The 19,531-nt window shown below is 41.2% G+C and overlaps 1 protein-coding gene and 1 long non-coding RNA gene across 4 annotated transcripts in view; one reads left to right on the plus strand and one right to left on the minus strand.

Moving 5' to 3' along the window:
* Positions 1-19,531, minus strand: part of LOC307012221 — a 54,064-nt gene that overhangs the window by 20,628 nt on the left and 13,905 nt on the right. For 2 of the 3 annotated variants that reach the window (XR_013800591.1, XR_013800592.1), the window contains exon 1: positions 11,117-11,210. The exons of the other annotated variant lie outside the window; for it this stretch is intronic. This is a non-coding gene — a long non-coding RNA (uncharacterized lncRNA). Of the gene's footprint in view, positions 1-11,116; positions 11,211-19,531 lie in introns of those variants that run through there. 3 annotated transcript variants of the gene reach the window in all.
* On the plus strand, positions 467-13,695 carry LOC307012217 (N-acetyllactosaminide beta-1,3-N-acetylglucosaminyltransferase 3-like). Its single transcript, XM_079638628.1, has 2 exons — positions 467-587; positions 12,270-13,695. Exon 2 carries the CDS (start codon positions 12,278-12,280, stop codon positions 13,430-13,432), a length of 1,155 nt encoding a protein of 384 aa, XP_079494754.1. The 5' UTR covers positions 467-587; positions 12,270-12,277; the 3' UTR covers positions 13,433-13,695.

The raw sequence follows: 19,531 nt of genomic DNA on the forward strand, positions 1-19,531 counted from the left end.
TTTTTATATATATATATATATATATAAATATAGCTGCAAGCAGCGATGGAGGGCCCAAGCCGGTGGCACCGCAACCTTGGTGCCTTTAGTGCAACTAAAGGCACCAAGATGAAGGCAAGTCTGGAGGGGTGGGGTTTAAGTGGACTAAAGATAGGATAATTCCATTCAAGTATATGCCTATATAAGCCTCTTCTTTTCACTGTTCACTGTTAGGATATTTTAATTTCAAAAAGTAAAAAAAAAATTAAATCTCTCTCTATATATTTGTGCAAAATCAGTTAACAGAAATGTGTTTCTTTGTGAGTCAGAATAAATCCATTTGCTTACATTCTAATGTTTCTGTTATGAATTAGGTAGGCAGCACATCAGGTTTTGAGACACTGCCTCTGTCTATCTTTAATCCACATTCCTCTATAGACAGCAGTAGCTAGAGGCTCCACAGTTTATTTCCTCATCATTAGGAGGAAAGAGTTTCAGCAGTGAATAGCCTACAGGGTGGCTGTTAGCCTACAGTAATTCAACATTAACAAAAAACTCAAATGTTAGGCTACTTTTGACGTTATCCGAAGAAGCTAATTAACGACCAGGTAAGATAAAAAAAAGATAGCTAAACAATTTACTGTGCGTGTTTTTTCTTTCTTTCTTCAAAGATAGGTAAAAATACCAATATTTTTATTTTAAATGAGTTTAAATGATGTTGGGTTTCGACTGTTGCTCTTAGAAAATGAAACTAATGCGACGACAAGATGTGTATACGTAGCATAGCCTACTGGGCTCTTTTATAGACATTATGATGATTCTTGAGTAATAAGTTGCGATTGACGATGTGCTGTGTTATTCTTAATAATTGTTTTGTTATTATTTGGTTGTTTCACACTGTAAAATGAATGTTCAAATAAAGCATTTATAAAAAAATAAAAAATAAAATAAAAAAAAACGATGTGCTGTGTTGACCGGCTGTCACGGCTGAAGGTCGTTATAGGCACACTTTTATAAAACGGTTACCAGTCAATACAATCATTAAAGCCAAAAACATATTTCAATGCTACTTTGATAAAGTAAAAACACTACATGTCTTTCCGCTGGAAACCCATGCAGCAACCCATCTTATGGAGCTAAAATAAAAACAACATACACAACATATCAGTTCACTTTTGGCATAGCTAACTTAACATCGCAGCATGTTCATTATTAAAATAAAACAGTCAACCAAACAAAAAGTTATTCTGCTTAATTTAATTGGTCTGTTCTACAATATAAAGGCTGTGCAGTCATAAATTGCTGTTATTACCCTTGAAGATGCTGCATCGTGTAGCCTATATTAGGACTCGACTGAAGTACGAAGAGCCTTCTTTACATTAAGGCGAGACACGGCAGGCAAAAACATAGGCTAGTTTTTTTTTTTCACTGGTCAATTTTGAGATTTTGGGCTATTTGTCTTCAATAACATATGTCTTCTTTCAGACGTGAAAAAAAAGTCCAAAATACACATTTAGATCTTTATTTTACCAGACTTTGTCTATTTGCGTCTGTAGATTTCTCCGAAATTCAACAAAAGTTGGCGTTCTAAATCAACGCGCTGCTCCGCGATCTCTCTCTGCTTCTTTTAAAGGAGAACTCCGGTCAATTTTAACATTGAGCTCAATTTTTAGTAAATTTGGAGTGCTGTCAATACAGAGAACAACGACAAAAATCGGTGTTGCCTACACCGTGTTATCCTATTTTTAAAATTCAGAGTGAACACGAGTGAATCTGACTGCAGTAGATGTGAAAGATATGAATAAAAATGGTTATATCAGCCAGCGCACATACCTGTATTTAGTTCCTGTTTTCGGTCGAAGTCCAAAGTAGTCGATTGTCGAGTTCACGCGCGTGATCATAGGTAACTAAACCTATAGACATGTATAAAGGCTAGATGGCTCAAGGCGGAGTCAGCTGTGTCGTCACTTTGGCGGCCATCTTAGGTCAGGAGACTGCGCTGCTGCTCCCTGCTGCTGTGGACGGAAGGTGAGTGACAAATGCTCGTAACTTGCTGAATTCTTGACGGATTTACAAACGGTTTGGTTTATTACAAACCTTATTAACGTGGCTATGATTTGTGCTGATGCCGATGTTTAAATTGTAGCTTCACGTTTTGAGAAACGCTTAACATTGCAGCGTAGCTGTGTGTTTCATGGCATCCCTGACGTTTGAAAATCGGTTGAAAATTGAGCAAAATATAGTTATTTCAGCACTACATGCACAATAGACTTTAATGTTATAACTGGACGAGCGGTCCTGTCCTAAGATGGCCGCCGTGTGACGTCCTCGGGTCCCATTGGCTCTCAGCGCCGGTAAGCCATCTAGCCTTTATACATGTCTATGACTAAACCTATGCGCGTGAACTCGACAATGGACTACTGTGGACTTCAACCGAAAACAGGAACTAAATACAGGTATGTGCGCTGGCTGATATAACCATTTTTATTCATATCTTTCACATCTACTGCAGTTAGATTCACTCGTGTTCACTCTGAAGGAATCACTCAACATGGCTGGGCACTTGTATGACACATCAAGGATGATAAGAGAAATAAAAGCAGGTTTAAAATTAGACCCCATTCAAGTCAATAGGGTGCACATTTTAAAAATAAGATGACACGGTGTAGGCAACACCGATTTTTGTCGTTCTCTGTATTGACAGCACTCCAAATGTACTAAAAATTGAGCTCAATGTTAAAATTGACCGGAGTTCTCCTTTAATCTCACACATCGCTGGAAAGCTCTCTCTCTCTCTCTGCTGTACAATGCTGTCGGATCCAAATATGGTAATTTCCTTTTAATCAGCAACCAATCGTGAAAGTAAAATAGGCATTTAACTCTAAAACCGAAATCTCATTGGCTGATGTCCATTTCTGACAACGTGATTCGTTCAGATGCATCACGTGACGCACTCTGACATTTATATGTGTGTTTTTGACTGTTTTTCTGTTACATTTACATTTATTCATTTAGCAGACGCTTTTATCCAAAGCGACTTACAAATGAGAAACAATAGAAGCAATTAAACTAGCAGTAGACCAACAGTATGTAAGTGCTATGACCCTTCACAGTACAATCCAACGTACAGTACTTTGTTTTTTTTTTTTTGTTAGAATAGAGAAGAGTGTGTTAGTATTACTGGATTAAATGCTGCCGAAAAAGATACGTCTTCAGCAATTTCTTAAAAATGGGTACGGACTCAGCGGCTCTGGCTGAGTTAGGCAGATCATTCCACCAGTAGGGAACAGTCATGGTAAAGGTCCGAGAAAGAGATTTTGTGCCTCTTTGAGATGGCACCACAAGACGGCGCTCGCTTGCAGAGCGCAAGTTTCTGGATGGCACATAAGTCTGAAGTAATGAGTTCAGGTATGAGGGAGCAGTGCCAGTGGTTGTTCTGTAGGCAAACGTCAGTGACTTGAATTTGATGCGAGCGGCAATCGGCAACCAGTGCAATTTTGTTAGGAGAGGAGTGACGTGTGCTCTCTTCGGCTCGTTGAAGACCACTCTAGCTGCAGCATTCTGGATCAGTTGCAGAGGTTTGACAGTGCAAGCTGGGAGACCAGCCAGGAGAGCATTACAATAGTCCAGTCTGGATAGAACAAGCGCCTGAACAAGCAGTTGTGTAGCATGCTCTGATAGGAAGGGCCTGATCCTTCTGATGTTGTACAAGGCAAATCTGCATGACCGGGCAGTGCTAGCAATGTGATCTGTGAAATTCAATTGGTCGTCAATTACAACTCCAAGGTTCCTGGCTGATCTTGATGGAGTTATGGATGACGAGCCTAGCTGAATGGTGAAGTTGTGATTAAGTGCTGTGTTAGCCGGGATTACGAGTAGCTCTGTCTTCGCAAGGTTTAGTTGAAGGTGGTGGTCCTTCATCCAGCCAGAAATGTCTGTCAGGCAGGCTGAGATGCGAGCGGCTACCGTCGGATCATCAGGCTGGAATGAGAGGTAGAGTTGTGTGTCATCAGCGTAGCAGTGGTAGGAAAAGCCATGTTTCTGAATCACAGATCCTAGTGATGTCATGTAGATGGAGAAGAGAAGTGGTCCAAGCACTGAGCCCTGAGGCACACCAGTAGCTAGATGTTGGGTCTTAGACGCCTCACCCCTCCACGACACCCTAAAGGACCTACCCGAGAGATAAGACTTGAACCACTGGAGTGCAGTTCCTGAGATTCCCTTCATCTTTAGGATTGACAGGAGGATCTGGTGGTTAACTGTGTCAAAGGCAGCAGACAGATCCAGCAGGATGAGAACTGAGGACTTGGAAGCAGCTCTTGCCAATCTCAGAGCTTCAATTACTGAGAGCAGAGCAGTCTCAGTCGAGTGTCCGCTTTTGAAGCCAGACTGATTGCTGTCCAAGAGGTTGTTCTGCGTAAGAAAGGAGGAGATCTGGTTGAAAACAACTCGTTCAAGTGTTTTTGCGACGAAAGGAAGAAGAGATACCGGTCTGTAATTCTCTAGATGTGCTGGATTTAGAGTGGGTTTCTTAAGCAGTGGGGTTACCCGAGCCTGCTTGAATACTGTGGGAAATGTACCAGTGTGAAGAGATGTGTTTATGATGTGTGTGAGTGTGGGTATAACAGAGGAAGAAATAGCTTGAAGTAGGTTAGTGGGAATGGGATCAAGCGGACAGGTAGTAGGGCGATTGGAAAGAAGGAGTTTGGAGACTTCTGTCTCTGAAAGCAAGGAGAAGGAAGGTAGAATGTGTGTGTTAGCTGGTAAAATGTGTGTGTTAGTTTGTGGATTGGTAAATTGGCCGCTGATGGTGGTAGTTTTGTTTATGAAGAATAAGGCAAAATCATCAGCTGTTTGGGTAGATGAAGGAGGAGGAGGAGGAGGGTTAAGAAGGGAGGAGAAGGTTTTGAAAAGCATGCGAGAGTCAGAAGAATTGTTAATTTTGTTGTGATAGTAAGTAGGGGTGTAACGGTACATGTATTCGTACCGGACCGTTTCGGTACAGGACTTTCGGTACGGTGCACATGTGCACCGAATGCAATCTTTCACGTAATTTGGCTAGTTTTGTGGGCAGAACATTCATCAATTCCGAGTTTCCACACGAACATATGTCAGAAGTCTCCGCGTTGCACTGATTAAATCTGATGAATCGTTTTTGTGATTCAAATACATGTAAAATATTACCATAACATCTGTCTTCCTGTGTGCGGAGATTTGTTTATGTTGCTGTGACAACGAAACACGTGCAAGCGCGCCTGTGTTAAGAGCGCTGATGCGCTCATCTGTGGACATTTCCGAATGCCTTTCTGTTAAAAGCGGGCTTTCCACACAAACAAACGTACACGTGTCATTAGTATGAGAAAAAAACATTGGACTTTAACTCTCGGTTCGGGCTCGGACATAAATATCGCATAAATAAAGATCACCACATACACGGCACACTCGCTTTAGCCCAGCCTCTAGCTAGCTAGCATCACGGCCAATATTGGTTTGAGAGTATTTTATTTAGTGGAGAACTTTGCAGCAGTATTTTATTAGGGCCCAAGCCTTGAAAAGGCGAAGGCCCTATTGTTTTTCTAAGGATTATTCTTCTTCTTCTTCTTCTTCTTTATTAATATTATTATTATTATTTTAAAACCTTTTGGGCACTTTTGGGGGCCTTAACGTGCTCAAAAACTCTTGAAACTTTGCACAAATGTCAGAACCCGCGGCCATTAGGGCCGCGCTGAAGCTGGGACCCGGGCGTGGCAAGGGGGCTCGACAGCGCCCCCTGGAATGGGATTCAAAAACATGTCTATATATCAAACACGCATGTAATAATATGAAACTCGGTACACATATAGATCTCATCGGGCCGAACAACTTTCGTGCTCTAAGTTTTACGCCAGTCCAACAGAAAGTCGGCTATTATAGGCTGTATGGAAACGCATGTTCTGGCATTTGAAACACTTCTCCCAGAGAATTCATCCGATGACCACGAAACTCGGTCAGCATGAAGTCAAGACATGGAGGATGCTAAATTGCGAACGGATTTTTGATATCTCGAACGGTTTGGCCGTGGCGAGGAAACGAATTTATGATTAAAAAAGGATGCATAAAGTGTGTTATAACTTAGTTATAGTTTTACCTACAGTTACAAAACTCAGCGTGTGTTTTGATCTTATCAAGCCGAACAACTTTCTAATTTACAGTCATTAGCTCCGACCAACAGAAAGTCAGATATTGTGGTTTGAATGTGAATTGTGTCTCTCTCTGTCTCTCTGCCATTCTGTGTGTGTGTGTGTGTGTCTGTCTGTGTGGGGTGGGGTGGGGAGGGGAGGGGAGGGGGGGATCTGTGTATGTGTGTGTGTGTGTGTGTGAGGAGGGGGGCTAGTTTAGTTTAACCCTTTCTCTGCTGTGTGCAAAATCTCAGGCACTTTTGGGGCCCTTGACGTGCTCGAAAACTCTTGAAATTTTGCACACAGGTCAGAACCCGCGGCCATCAGGGCCGGACAGAAGCTGGTACCCGGGCGTGGCAGGGGGGCTTGACAGCGCCCCCTGGAATGGGATTCAAACACTTGTCCGTATATCAAACACGCTTGCATGTAATAATATGAAACTCGGTACACATTTAGATCTCATCGGGCCGAACAACTTTCGTGCTCTAAGTTTTACGCCAGCCCAACAGGAAGTCGGCTATTGTGGGTGGTATGAAAACGCATGCCCCTGGATTTTGAAACACTCTTTCTAGAAAATTCATCCAATCGCAACCAAACTCGGTCAGCATGACGTCAAGACATTGAGGATACTAAATTGCTGACGGATTTTTGATATCTCGAACAGTTTGGCCGTGGCGAGGAAACGAAATTATGGCGAGAAAAGAGAAACACGATGTGTTATAACGTCTTCATACATTCATTGATCTTGATGAAACTTCAGTAGCGTGTTTGTTGTAAGAGAGCGATCACATGGATGTAACTAATGTGAGTCAAAGTTATAGCGCCACCAACTGGCAGCAGGAAGTGTGTTACTTTTGACAAAAGTGGGGGGGTTAGTTTTACCTACAGTCACAAAACTTGGTATGTATATTGTGCACATCGAGCCGGACAACTTTCTGATTTACAGTCATTAGCTCCGACCAACAGGAAGTCAGATATTTTGGTTTGAATGTGGTTTTGTCTCTCTCTGCCTCTCTCTGACAGAGTTCCCCCAGCCATTCTGTGTGTGTGTGTGTGTGTGTGTGTGTGTGTGTGTGTGTGTGTGTGTGTGTGTGTGTGTGTGTGTGTGTGTGTGTGTGTCTGTGTGTGTGTGTCTGTGTGTGTGTGTCTGTGTGTGTGTGTCTGTGTCTGTGTGTGTGTGTGTGTGGGGAGGGGAAGGAGGGCACACACACACACATAGACAGCCCCCCCTGTGTGTGTCTGTGTGGGGAGGGGAGGGAGGGCACACACACAGACAGCCCCCCTGTCTGTGTGTGTGGGGAGGGGAGCAGAAAGACTATGAACAATTGTGCCATCTAGTGTTTTATACTATGTATAAATGTGTTTTTTATTTTAAACAAGTGTTTTAAAGTACACTAATTTCAATTAATGATATGCTGCATTTTTATGTATATTTAAACATTATCAAAGTTAGGATGTCATTTTTTTAGTTTCAAAACTTATCTGTCTCTGTCTCCCTTTGGCTGTCATTACCCTCCCCTCACTCCCACAGTCTCACTTATTTCTTTCTGTATCAAATAATATTACCATAAACAAAAAGTTTGAGTTTTTTTTCAATCAATGTATTATGTGTAACTTAAAAATAAGCAGATTAAACAGATATGTTTGAGGGCAAGACATGAAAACGATGAAATATAATATAGTATTAGTAAAAGAGTGCAGTATAGGGTTGGATGAATCAGATAAATAACATATTTTGTTAAAAAAACATTTGGTTAAATAAAATCGAGTGATACATAGGGCTATATTGCCCTCTCGACAGTCAAAGCGGGTTATGTTATTGCCCGTCGTGCACAGGAACCCGAAAGGCAACGGGGGTGGCGGCTTTATATATATATATATATATATATATATATATATATATATAAATAAATATAGCTGCAAGCAGCAATGGAGGGCCCAAGCCGGGGGCACCGCCACCCCGGTGCCAGGGTGGCGGTGCCACCGGCTTGGGCCCGTAATCGCTGCTTGCAGCTATATTTTCTTATTCTTTTTTTTTTATATATCGTTTTTATTTATTAGCCTAACGTTATATTTTATTAAAAAGTGTGTTTGAAAAAAGTGTAAACAAATTGTTAAAAAAAAGTTTATAGTAAACAACCAGCAGTTTAATGTTTTGCATTTCTTTCCCTTACTGTACCGAAAATGAACCGAACCGTGACTTTAAAACCGAGGTACGTACCGAACTGTGATTTTTGCGTACCGTTACACCCCTAATAGTAAGTAATTTTAGCAGTAGATATGTTAGCTGAGAAGGAAGAGAGGAGGGATTGATAAAGATCAAGGTCAGAATGATCTTTGGATTTGCGCCACTTCCTCTCTGCACCCCTGAGTTTAGCACGATGTTCACGGAGAACATCAGATAACCAGGGGGCAGAGGGAGTGGGGCGGGCTGGCCTGGAGGAAAGCGGGCAGAAGTTGTCCAAGCAGGATGTTAGAGTGGAGAAAAGAGTATCAGTGGCACTGTTAGTATCTAGTGCTGAGAGCTGGTCTGGTGGAGGAAGTGTGGATGAGACCAAAGAGGATAGGCGAGAGGGTCAGAGTGAGCGCAGGTTCTGCCGAAAGGTGACCTGTGGAGGAGTGCGTGTTGTATTCTGGGGCAGGTTGAGGTTGAGAGTGAGGAGGAAGTGATCTGAGGTGTGCAGTGGAGTGACAAGAGTATGGTCAGTGGAGCAGTAGCGTGTGTAAATAAGGTCCAATTTGTTACCTGATTTGTGAGTAGCCGCAGTCGATACTCGTTTGAGGTCGAATGAGGCAAGCAGAGTGTGGAAATCAGCAGCTTGAGGTTTTTCAAGGTGGATGTTGAAGTCTCCAAGAACTATGAGAGGAGTGCCATCCTCAGGGAAGGAAGAGAGTAGCACATCTAGCTCCTCTAAGAAACTGCCAAGCTGACCTGGGGGACGATATACAACTACACAGTTCAGAACTGTTCACAACACAGTTCACAACTGTTCAGTTAAAGGCCATAAATGCTGTGTTTATAAGTTTTGATGTGATTTAGGTGGTTTGTATTGTTGTTGCTAATGATTTGATAAGATATTGTGTCAGTAAATAGTTGTTTCCACTAAAAAAGTATGTTTTTTTACATTACAAATCTTTAAATGCCTTTTTCTGAAAATTAGTTTTTTGTCATTCTCCAGTAGAAACATCTCAGCCTCTGCAGCACCTGTGTACACCAAACTTTCCAGTTATACACTTAGCAGTATTCTGAAGATATGTTCAGAGGGATTTGTTAATAAATCTTTTCTGGCCTGATTTATGTGACATTTTAATAAAAAAAATATGGCGAAAATCGATTTTTTTTTTAGGCTAAAAATCTAAAACTAAATCTAAATCTAAAACTATAGACAGTAGCCTATAGGCCTATTTTGATTTCCTAGGTAATGAAAGCATACTGTATATCCCGAAATCCCTCTGAACATCTTTTTTCATCTTGTGTGTAAACAAAATGAAAAAATAATTTTGCACCTGGCTTTATCATAGGTTCAGATCTATCTACCGAAAATATATGCAAAATTGCACATATTTAATGAGATAATGCCTAATTTGCATAGTTAAACATACACATTTCAAAAACTTGTAATACATTTTTTATGAACTTGTGTAAGTAATCAACTGAGGAAGTTTCATGGTGATATCTATTATTTTAAAATTGTACCCTATTCACCTGTAGTGTCTCGCCTTAATAGTTAGCATCCAATTGTTACATTGCAAATATGGAGAAACGTTTGGACCGAATGAGATGCGCGAACCCAACGTCGGTACAGTTTCAGTTTAGATTCAAATAAATTAGTTTAGGCTTATTAGCGTTTAAAATAGGCTAAATGTTGTTTGTAATAGAGCATCACAGTCCTTTGACACAAAATATTAATTAAAAAAATAATTTATTGATTTAAAAACGATTTATATGGCTTCCGCTAAAGAAAACGGTCCGTTCCGTCTCTACGGTTAGAATCCTGCTTCCATGGCAACGCTCTGTTTTATCCAAGGGGGCAGTGTTCCGGAAGACACTGAAGCTTCCCCGATTGCCGCCATTGGCTAGCGGACCCCCACCTGCTGTTAGCATTCCATTGACTCCCATTCATTTTGGCGTCACTTTGACAGCGAATAACTTTACATCTGAGGCGTTTAAAGACTCCATTTGATTTCTAAAGAAACACGAAAATGTATTAAAGGCTCCATTACCTTGTATCTTACATTATGGCCCTGTAGAAGCAGTTTTTGTAAAAATAGGCTAACGATTGCGTCATAACCACGCGACTCTGTCGCACTGTAGAGAAATTACCGTGTAGACATGCAGAGAAGCTCGCAAGCAATCGGCGGGACGTGGAGGCATAAAGTCAAGGGAGAAGCCCATAGAGAGTGATAAAGTTGATCCTGCTGCTAGCTCATGGACAGCTAATACTCACGCTCTCCGTCTTTGCGAGATTCGGAAGGGAATGATTCAGATTTCTCTAGCCACAGCTACTAGAAGACCTACAGGTTGCTCACGTCACATCTACGTCGTCAAGCTCAGTTTGAGCCTGCGCAGTACGCCCAGCCATCAGGAAGTGAGTGCTTCTAATTGACTTCACTTCTCTCCGTTGAAACCTATGGACAAACTATTGTAACTAAGGACAAACGCTGTGTCCAGTTTATATACTGTCTATGAAAATTACTCCTCAACGGATCGAGTTCAGACCGAACTTCCCGAACAAAAAATGTTGTGGGCGGGGTTCGGGCTGGCACTCAGGCTAATGTTTACCCCTTTGGATTCAGATAATTCGAGTTTAAGGCCACATGGAAACATGGGGTTACGTGCATATGTTACACTGTAGCCTACCCACTAAAATGTCACGATTCCAACAACACATGATAACAAATAATTTAGATAAAAATGCACGTCAAAACGAAAACACAGATAGGCCTACTTACAAGACAAAAGTAGGAATGTCTTTTACCTGTTCTCTTTGACCGACAGCTGAATGCAATGCTCTGGCTCGTTTAAAATTGTTCAAAATGGTAGAAATATTTATATCCCGCGATCGCGAGAACAGTGATCTCTACTAACTATCAAGTCTCGCGTTGCCAGTAGTCATGCCCCAGTAGGGCTGTTGCCATCTAGCGGTTGAGAAATGTAATTGCATTTTTATTTAATTTAAAAGACAGTCAAATAATATCGATCGTAGATTGCGTATGAATGTTATGTGTGACAGCAAACATGAAGCTGCGTGGACGAAAAACATGTAAACAATTGTAAGACTATTTCGGCTAAAGACTACTAATTGCTGGTCTAAATCAGGGTTGTAGCCAAGCCGTTAAACGTAGACCACTGATTGCCTAGATTTCGCCGGGTGGGCTAAAAGCAGACTGCCCTAGCCCGTCCAATTCAGAGCTAAATCGTGACTACAGATCGACCATGTCATGAAATGACACACAAACATGTAAGTAACCATGTTTATTCCAATGCCTGATCTGTGATCAGTGATTTCTGATGTGTAATTATTCAAATTCAGACAGATTATCTTTCTCTCAAAATGGTTCAATGTTTATGGATCAGTAAATCAAGTCAGTGACTGACTAAACGATCAACTTCACATTGTTTCTCTTTGAAAATAATAGTATTTAAACTGTGATTAATTATATATATATATATATATATATATATATATATATATATATATATATATATATATATATATATAGCTATATATATACGAGCGATCAAAGAACGATTCCTTTTCAATCACCCAAGCTGTCAATCACACAAGTTTATCTGGACACTTGCCAAAACTTGTTATGAAATAAATGACGCTGTTACACTGCACAAGGAAGCTCTTATCTTACTGTATTTACCCCAGGAAACATTATAAAATAATAAAATAATTGAGTTCATGACCCCTTTAAGGACATTAATGTGTGTATCCAATTTTAAACAAAAATATGAAAATTCTGATAATCCTCATGTTGATTTTTATTTTTTATCTGTATGACTTCTGCAGATCACAAAAGTTTGTGTGTGTGTGTGTGTGTGTGTGTGTGTGTGTGCGTGTTAATCCTTATTGAGAGAACTTTAGTGTTCATACTGCGAATTGTGTCTCTTTTCTTAAACAGGTGCGAAGATGAAAATGAAATGCATGGAGACAATAGTGTTAAGTCTCACAGGTGTTGTGTGCCTCTTCATTATCATGAACAAAAACGACACTGAAGACGACGTGACATCAAATAGCAAAAACACATATGAGATGCTCCATCGTCAAATCCATTTGCCCAGATCCAAAACTTCCCAGCCTTTGTCTTCACATTGTCAGCAGAATATGTCGGCTTATGATGTGACCGGATTTTCTACTCTGCCAGTTAATATCCAAGATTTCCTGCTTTACCGACACTGTAGGAATTTCCCCATGCTGCTCGACCTGCCTAATAAGTGTGGTGGACCCCTGAACTCTGCAGATGTCTTCCTTCTGCTGGTCATCAAGAGTTCTCCAGTAAACTACGAGCGTCGAGAAGTCCTGCGGAAAACATGGGCTAAGGAACGACTGCACAAAGGTGTGTGGATCCGTAGAGTCTTCATAATCGGAACAACTAAAACTGGCTTCGAGAAGCGCAGGTTGAATAAGCTATTGGAGCTGGAGAACAATGAGAACAAGGACATTTTACAGTGGGACTTCAATGATTCATTCTTTAACCTCACACTGAAGCAGATCCTTTTCCTAGAGTGGATGGAAAGATGGTGCCCACAGGCTAGATTTCTCTTAAACGGGGACGATGATATATTTGCCAATACGTTTAACATGATTGAGTATCTTCAAGGTCAAGAGGACAATGATGGAAGTAAACATCTCTTTACCGGGCACCTCATCCAGAACGTAGGGCCTATTAGACACTCTTCAAGTAAATACTTTGTCCCGGTGCAGGTTCAGGAGTCTGACAGATATCCTCCTTACTGTGGTGGAGGAGGCTTTCTTCTCTCAGGCTTCACGGCCAGGACAATCTACAACATGTCTCACTCTATAATTATACTGCCCATTGATGATGTTTACATGGGAATGTGTTTGGAAAAGGCTGGCCTCAAACCTACATCCCACAATGGTGTAAGAACCGCTGGTCTGCATGTCCCAGCTGAGAACGTTGACAAATTTCACCCTTGCTATTACAGAGAAATCATTTTAGTCCACAGATTTCTGCCGCACATGATTTTTGTGATGTGGGATGAAATACAAAACCCACATTTGCAATGTGGAAAGACAAATTCCTCTCTTCAGGGAAGCCCATAAACTAAAGAACAGGGTGTGTGATTAATTTTAAAGGGAAACATAATAGTTTGCTGGAATTGATGTAATCAATTTTGTTTTTAATCAATGAATTAACTTTTTTTTCCTACACCATGTTTTACCATCTCACTTCTCAAGAAAATGATGTGGTGTATTGTATTGCACTTTAAGCTGAAAAGGGTGGTTGACTACTTTCTCAGCAAAAGAAGTTGTAGTCTTTATGGTTTTATGGTTTTTATTCTTTCTTTTAAATAATAGGAGAGTGCTTATGGAGATAGAAATCTATATCTTTCCCTTTTTATATCTAATTTTATCAGGATAGTTAATTAAGTGTAACTTGCACACAGTCTATGCATTAAATGATTGCTGCAAAAGCAAATGAGGGTGTTTACACCTCTGAATGTGGTACAAAGTACAGCAGGATAGAATCTTTACATCATTTCAGTTCTTTTGAATCAAAGCGGTTCGCAAATTCAGATGGTTCATCTGAATTATTCATTTCGTGAATCACGAATCTGAATCGCAAGATTCACTGGACATCAGAATAATTCGCTTGGTTGGGTCCTTACCATAGACTGTAAAAAAATTAGGTCCTTACATACGCTTCGTGAGGCACACACGCACACTAGCACACACACGCAAGGTCTCTCACTCCCTTTCTCTGCTGTGCGCGCGCTACACATGCGCGCTCTTGCTTGCTCGATCTAGATTTCGGGAGATTTTTTAACTAATTTGCGGGCAATTCTGAAATTATCGTACATTATGGGATTTTTTTCATTATTGATCGTACATCGTACAGAGGTCAAAATTATCGTACAAATACGATAATTATCGTACGTCTGGCAACACTGAGTGGTGGAGTGTCAGTCTGTTATCACGGTGTCAAGGCACGTTGTCCGATGAGCCCTTTTGACGGTGAGACACAATTATGGGAGGAATACAGTGAAATGTTAGACTTTTTCTTTCAAGCAAACGAGATTACCAATGCTGACAAAAAGAAAGCAGTGCTATTAAGTGGGGTAGGTGCAGCCACTTATAGTTTGTTGAGAAGTTTACTGTGTCCCATGACTCCAGGGGAGAAAACATATGATGAGTTGATAAACGTGCTCAAAGCCCATTATAATCCAAAGCAGAGTGAAATCGTGCAAAGGTTTAAGTTTAATTCCCGCACACAGAAGAATGGAGAGACTGTTGCTGAATATGTGGCTGAGTTGAAAAAGTTAGCACAGCATTGTGACTACGGGACAATGCTTTCAAAATGCTGCGAGACAGACTCGTGTGTGTGGAGTAAATGATGACAGGATGCAGAGACGGCTATTGTCGGAGGTGGACTTAAACTTCGAGAAAGCATTTAATATCTGTCAAGCAATGGAGTCTGCAAACAAAAATGTAAAATAATTGCAAGGAATGTTAACAGATGAGACAGCGCAAGCAACTCCCTTCGCAGTAAAACCCTTGGAGGCAGAGCTTCAAGACTGGTGGAAGAGAAAATTATAGAACCAGTACAGTTTTCAGAATGGGCGGCACCCATTGTACCGGTCAAGAAGCCAGATGGCTAAATTAGAATTTGTGGGGATTATAAACTCACGGTAGACAGAGCATCCAGTGTGGAACAATATCCAATTCCTAGAGTGGACGATTTGTTTGCACAGTTAGCTGGAGGGCAGAAATTCTCAAAGCTGGACATGAGCCACGCGTATCAGTAGATCATGCTTGACAAAAGTGCAAAGAAATATGTCACTATCAATACACACAAGGGACTGTACACTTACTGTAGGCTACCATTCGGAGTTGCATCAAGCCCAGCCATTTTCCAACGCACTATGGAAGGAATCTTGCAAAACATGCCACACGTCACAGTTTATTTGGATGACATTTTAGTCACAGGGACGAGTGAGAAAGAACATCTAAGAAACCTGGACGAGGTATTGTCTCGGCTAAAAAGAAATGAGTTACGGTAAAATTAATACAGCTTGCTCGTATGTGTCGGCGACGACACCGCCTTTTCTAAAGGGTTAAGACCGGGGTAAAGCAAGGAAAACTACAATTTACTTAAACAAGGTGACAATGAACGACACTCGTCTCATTCGTGGAGGTGGAAAAACAAGTTCTTCGTGACATACGTTAAAGTGTGTATGTCAGGTTAAATTTTTTATTTTGATTAACACAAAATAGTGAGGGGAAATAGACGTTTGATAAGTTGATGTATTGTTTTGTATGTTTTTCGATTCCTAAAGGCAGAATATAAGATGAAAAAGTTCGTTATTTTCAGTCCTCCCTTAAAACTGCTCCTCATTCCAAACGAATCGTTTGACGTCATATGAGGGAGACGTCTCCCCAGCTCGCTGAGCTGTGTTGATAATTGCACGAGTGATAGAGCGAGAGAATTAGTGATTAGGACATTTATTTAGTTATTTAGTTAGTTATTTAAGTTAGGTCGTTAGTATACGCAGGCGTATTTTCACGATGGTGAATTACTGCGTTTGTGCTGGGTGCAAAAACACCATTAAAACCGGTCACAGAGTCCACTGTGTTCCGTGCCTGGGTCAACTTTGTTCGGACCAAACGCGCCGACTTCAGTGCTGCTTCGGTATCCAAGACTTCGGTCATTTGCAGCGCCCATTTCACTGAGAAGGACTACGCGGTTGGAGATCTCATGAGTTATAAAATGGGATTTAAAACCCGAGTGAGACTGGTAGCTGATGCGGTGCCTACGGTGTATGCTACTGTAGTAGAAGCACGTCGATCGCGCCCCTCTCTCTCCCTCTCCCTCTCACACACACACACACACACACACACACACACACACACACACACACACACACACACACACACACCAACATATTCCAGCATTGCAATATTGACATCGATCGCAGCCTGTTCATTATAGCCACGGAGCTTCAGAGCTAAGGCGGAGCTACAGATTAGGTGTCCCTAAATAACCCGCGTATCTAACAGTAGTTCCGCATTAATTAATTTGCACGCGAGTTTAATTTATTTTTATACCGTGTATTCTCCATATATATTCATGCACTGAACCGTGACACCCGTACCGTTTCGGTTCAATACGAATACATACCGTTACGCGGCGCCTATACTTACCAGACACCTGACCAACTCTCCATTGGTTCTTCTTCACACCAGATATTTATGTTTCTTCTATATGAATTATTTACATTTCTGTTTGGCTCCTTATCTGTCTCCCGCCTGGGAGGCTCAAAATTGTATGGCTGTGGGCCATCGTATAGGTTTGAGGGGGATTTTGCATCTCCTCAGACTCAAAACTCTCCATACTTGAATAGAACTTTGTTGGCACGTCTCCCTCATATGACGTCACAGCTCAGCTGCGTTTTAAAAATATGATCTTGACAGAAATGGCTATAAAGCTTATTGTAGGGCAGTTACAGTAATAATTTTAAAGGGGTGGTAAAGTATGATTTCACTTTTCCAACTTTAGTTAGTGTGTAATGTTGCTGTTTGAGCATAAACAACATCTGCAAAGTTACAACGCTCAAAGTTCAAAGCAAAGGGAGCTTTGCTTTGAACTGTATTTGCTTTTAAAGAAATCGTTTTTTTAAGGACTACAACAAATGGCTGGTAGGGACTACACGACATTCCTCCGGGTTTAGTGACATCAGCAAGTCTAAAATGTACATAAACCCCGCCCCCGGGAACACGCAGTTGAGGGAACAAGTCAAATATTTGTATTTGTAATATTTGTATAGTATTTTGTCACAGAAGTGAGTCAGCTCAAACTTTAGCACCCATCTTTTCACATGCAATCGAAAGTCACTCTGTGTGCATCTCACAACAGTTCCTATACGAGCGATTTATAGATTACCATGACAGAATATGCTAATTGAAGATAGTTAACACCACATCAGCAACATAAATTCATCAACTAACCTTTCAGAGACGTCCTGTTGCATTCTACATGTTGTCTCTCCATCTTTGTCTGACTCCGTTTTGACATTAAAGACAGAACAGTTTCTGTCATTTTAGTGTGTCTGCGTGAGGTAATCGCAGCTGCTAACACACGCATGAGCTCTTGAAACCCCGCCCTCTGCAGCAGCTCATTTGCATATAAAGGGCCAGACACAAAACGGTGCGTTTTTGCAAATCCTCAAAAAGTGAAAACTTTAACATGCTATATAAAAATATCTGTGGGTTATTTTGTGCTAAAACTTCACATACACACTTCTGGGGACATCAGAAATGTATTTTACATCTTGTGAAAATGGCATTTTACCACCCCTTTAATGATAATTACATTTTCACTCAGACATCTAAACCTTATTTAATATATATATATAAAAAAAAAAAAAATTTAACCTGACATACACACTTTAAATAAGGTCTTTATACACCACTGAAAACGTTATATGATATTGCATTTTTGTCAACAGATCCTCCTAAATATTACACAATGCACCTTTAAAAGTCATTAACTCATTTGAACGCTTATACGATTATGATTTCATTTATTAAGAGGTGTTGATTTATTAAGAACAGCAACAAACATTTAAAATGCGACTAAATATCACGTGGGCCTGAAACAACTGTTGTCCTCAAATTTTACTGAGGAAGACTCTTTTCCATTAATTTGATACACAGCATCCTGGAGAAACTCCCAGATGAGGAGACACTGCTTTGTGCATTTAACATCAAAAACAAAAAAAAGCTTTAAAAAAAACAGATCAACAGCCTCCAGCAAAGACTCCGTATCGATGAACAAACTTTGCCTGGAACAATAGCAAAGGTCTAACTTGTCCCCCTCGTCTCATCCCTGGGGCACAGAATGTTCAACCATGTTAAAACATCTTGCATATCCAGTTCTGTTTTGAGAGAGAGACTTCTGAGGGAGCAAGATTTGACTTTGGAAAAATGTGTGCAAACCTGTGAGGCAACTGAGTTGTCACAGGAATACAACAGAACGATTGAAGGACGAGTTACATAGGAAGTGCACGCTGTAAAACAGCCTGTGGGAAAAGAGAAAAGTAAGAGCACTGTAAGCTGAAAATTTTGTGGGAAAATGCACGAGAAAAAAAAAAAAAGTCCTATGGAAAGAAATGCAGAATGTGTGGAAAAGATAATAATTTTGCCACAATGTGCAGAACAAAATCACAGACAAGAAAGACCGTGCATACCATTACGGAGTCAGATGATGGAAGTTATGAGGACATCTTGTGTGTAACAGTAGAGACAGTGAACGCAGTGATGAAGGAGAAACAGCGGCCTCCCTCAAAACTATTTGCTGCCATGTTCCTGGGAAAAGAACAGGTGAAGTTTCAGTTAGATTGTGGAGCCAGCTGTAATATAATACCTGTCAACCTGTTAAACCCAGCCACACAAATTGAAAAGACTGAACAAGTCCTGTCATGTACAATAAAAGCACACTGCAGCCATTGGGGAAATGTATAGCTAAATTGAGGAATCCACAAAATTGTGTACCTTGGTGGACACTGGCGCTGGTAACCTCCAGTTCTCTTACGTAGAGTTCTCTCGTACTGCGTCGAAGACGCTACGGGAAAGATATTTCTTTTTCGAGATTGAAGCCTAAAAATTAATCCTTAATTTTGTAAATATTGTAAAACGCTTTTCTGTAGCATACAACCTTAGGCGGAGCAAATCGCGCGCCCATTGGCTGCTCCGCCAGAAAAGCACAGCCTATGCGAGGCCAGTGACGCTGTCCAATGAGGGCGCTTCGCGCCCTTCTGCGTCATCTCCCGCCGAAACAGGCGTGGCCTAGGCCTATAAATACGAGCATAGCTGTTCTCCACTCTGATTTTCTAAAATTCACGAAGCTGCACGCATCGTTGGATCGGATTCGAGCCGCCACAGCCGTTTGGAACAAGCGCTTCAGCAGGACGAGCCTTTTCTCTGAAGCCTCCGCCTTCGCCGCCTTCAGCCGCCGTTCCCTGCTACGCTTCTCCGGCGTGGAATATCCTTTCACTTTGTGTGTGTTTTGTGTGTGTGTTCGCCTACCGCGGCACACATTTTTTCCTCACAGAGAAGAGCAACGAGTGTCTTTTTAAAGATGTCTCGTGTTTCCTGCGGCTCCTGCCGAGCCGCGCTCATCGACGGGGACCACCACGAGTTGTG

The sequence above is a fragment of the Phoxinus phoxinus genome (assembly GCF_949152265.1).
Source record: "Phoxinus phoxinus genome assembly, chromosome: 15".
Taxonomy (NCBI): Eukaryota; Metazoa; Chordata; class Actinopteri; order Cypriniformes; family Leuciscidae; genus Phoxinus; species Phoxinus phoxinus.

Bases quoted from the DNA above. Each gene is read 5' to 3' on its own strand.
- LOC307012217 (XM_079638628.1), top strand. From the start codon at position 12,278: ATGAAAATGAAATGCATGGAGACAATAGTGTTAAGTCTCACAGGTGTT.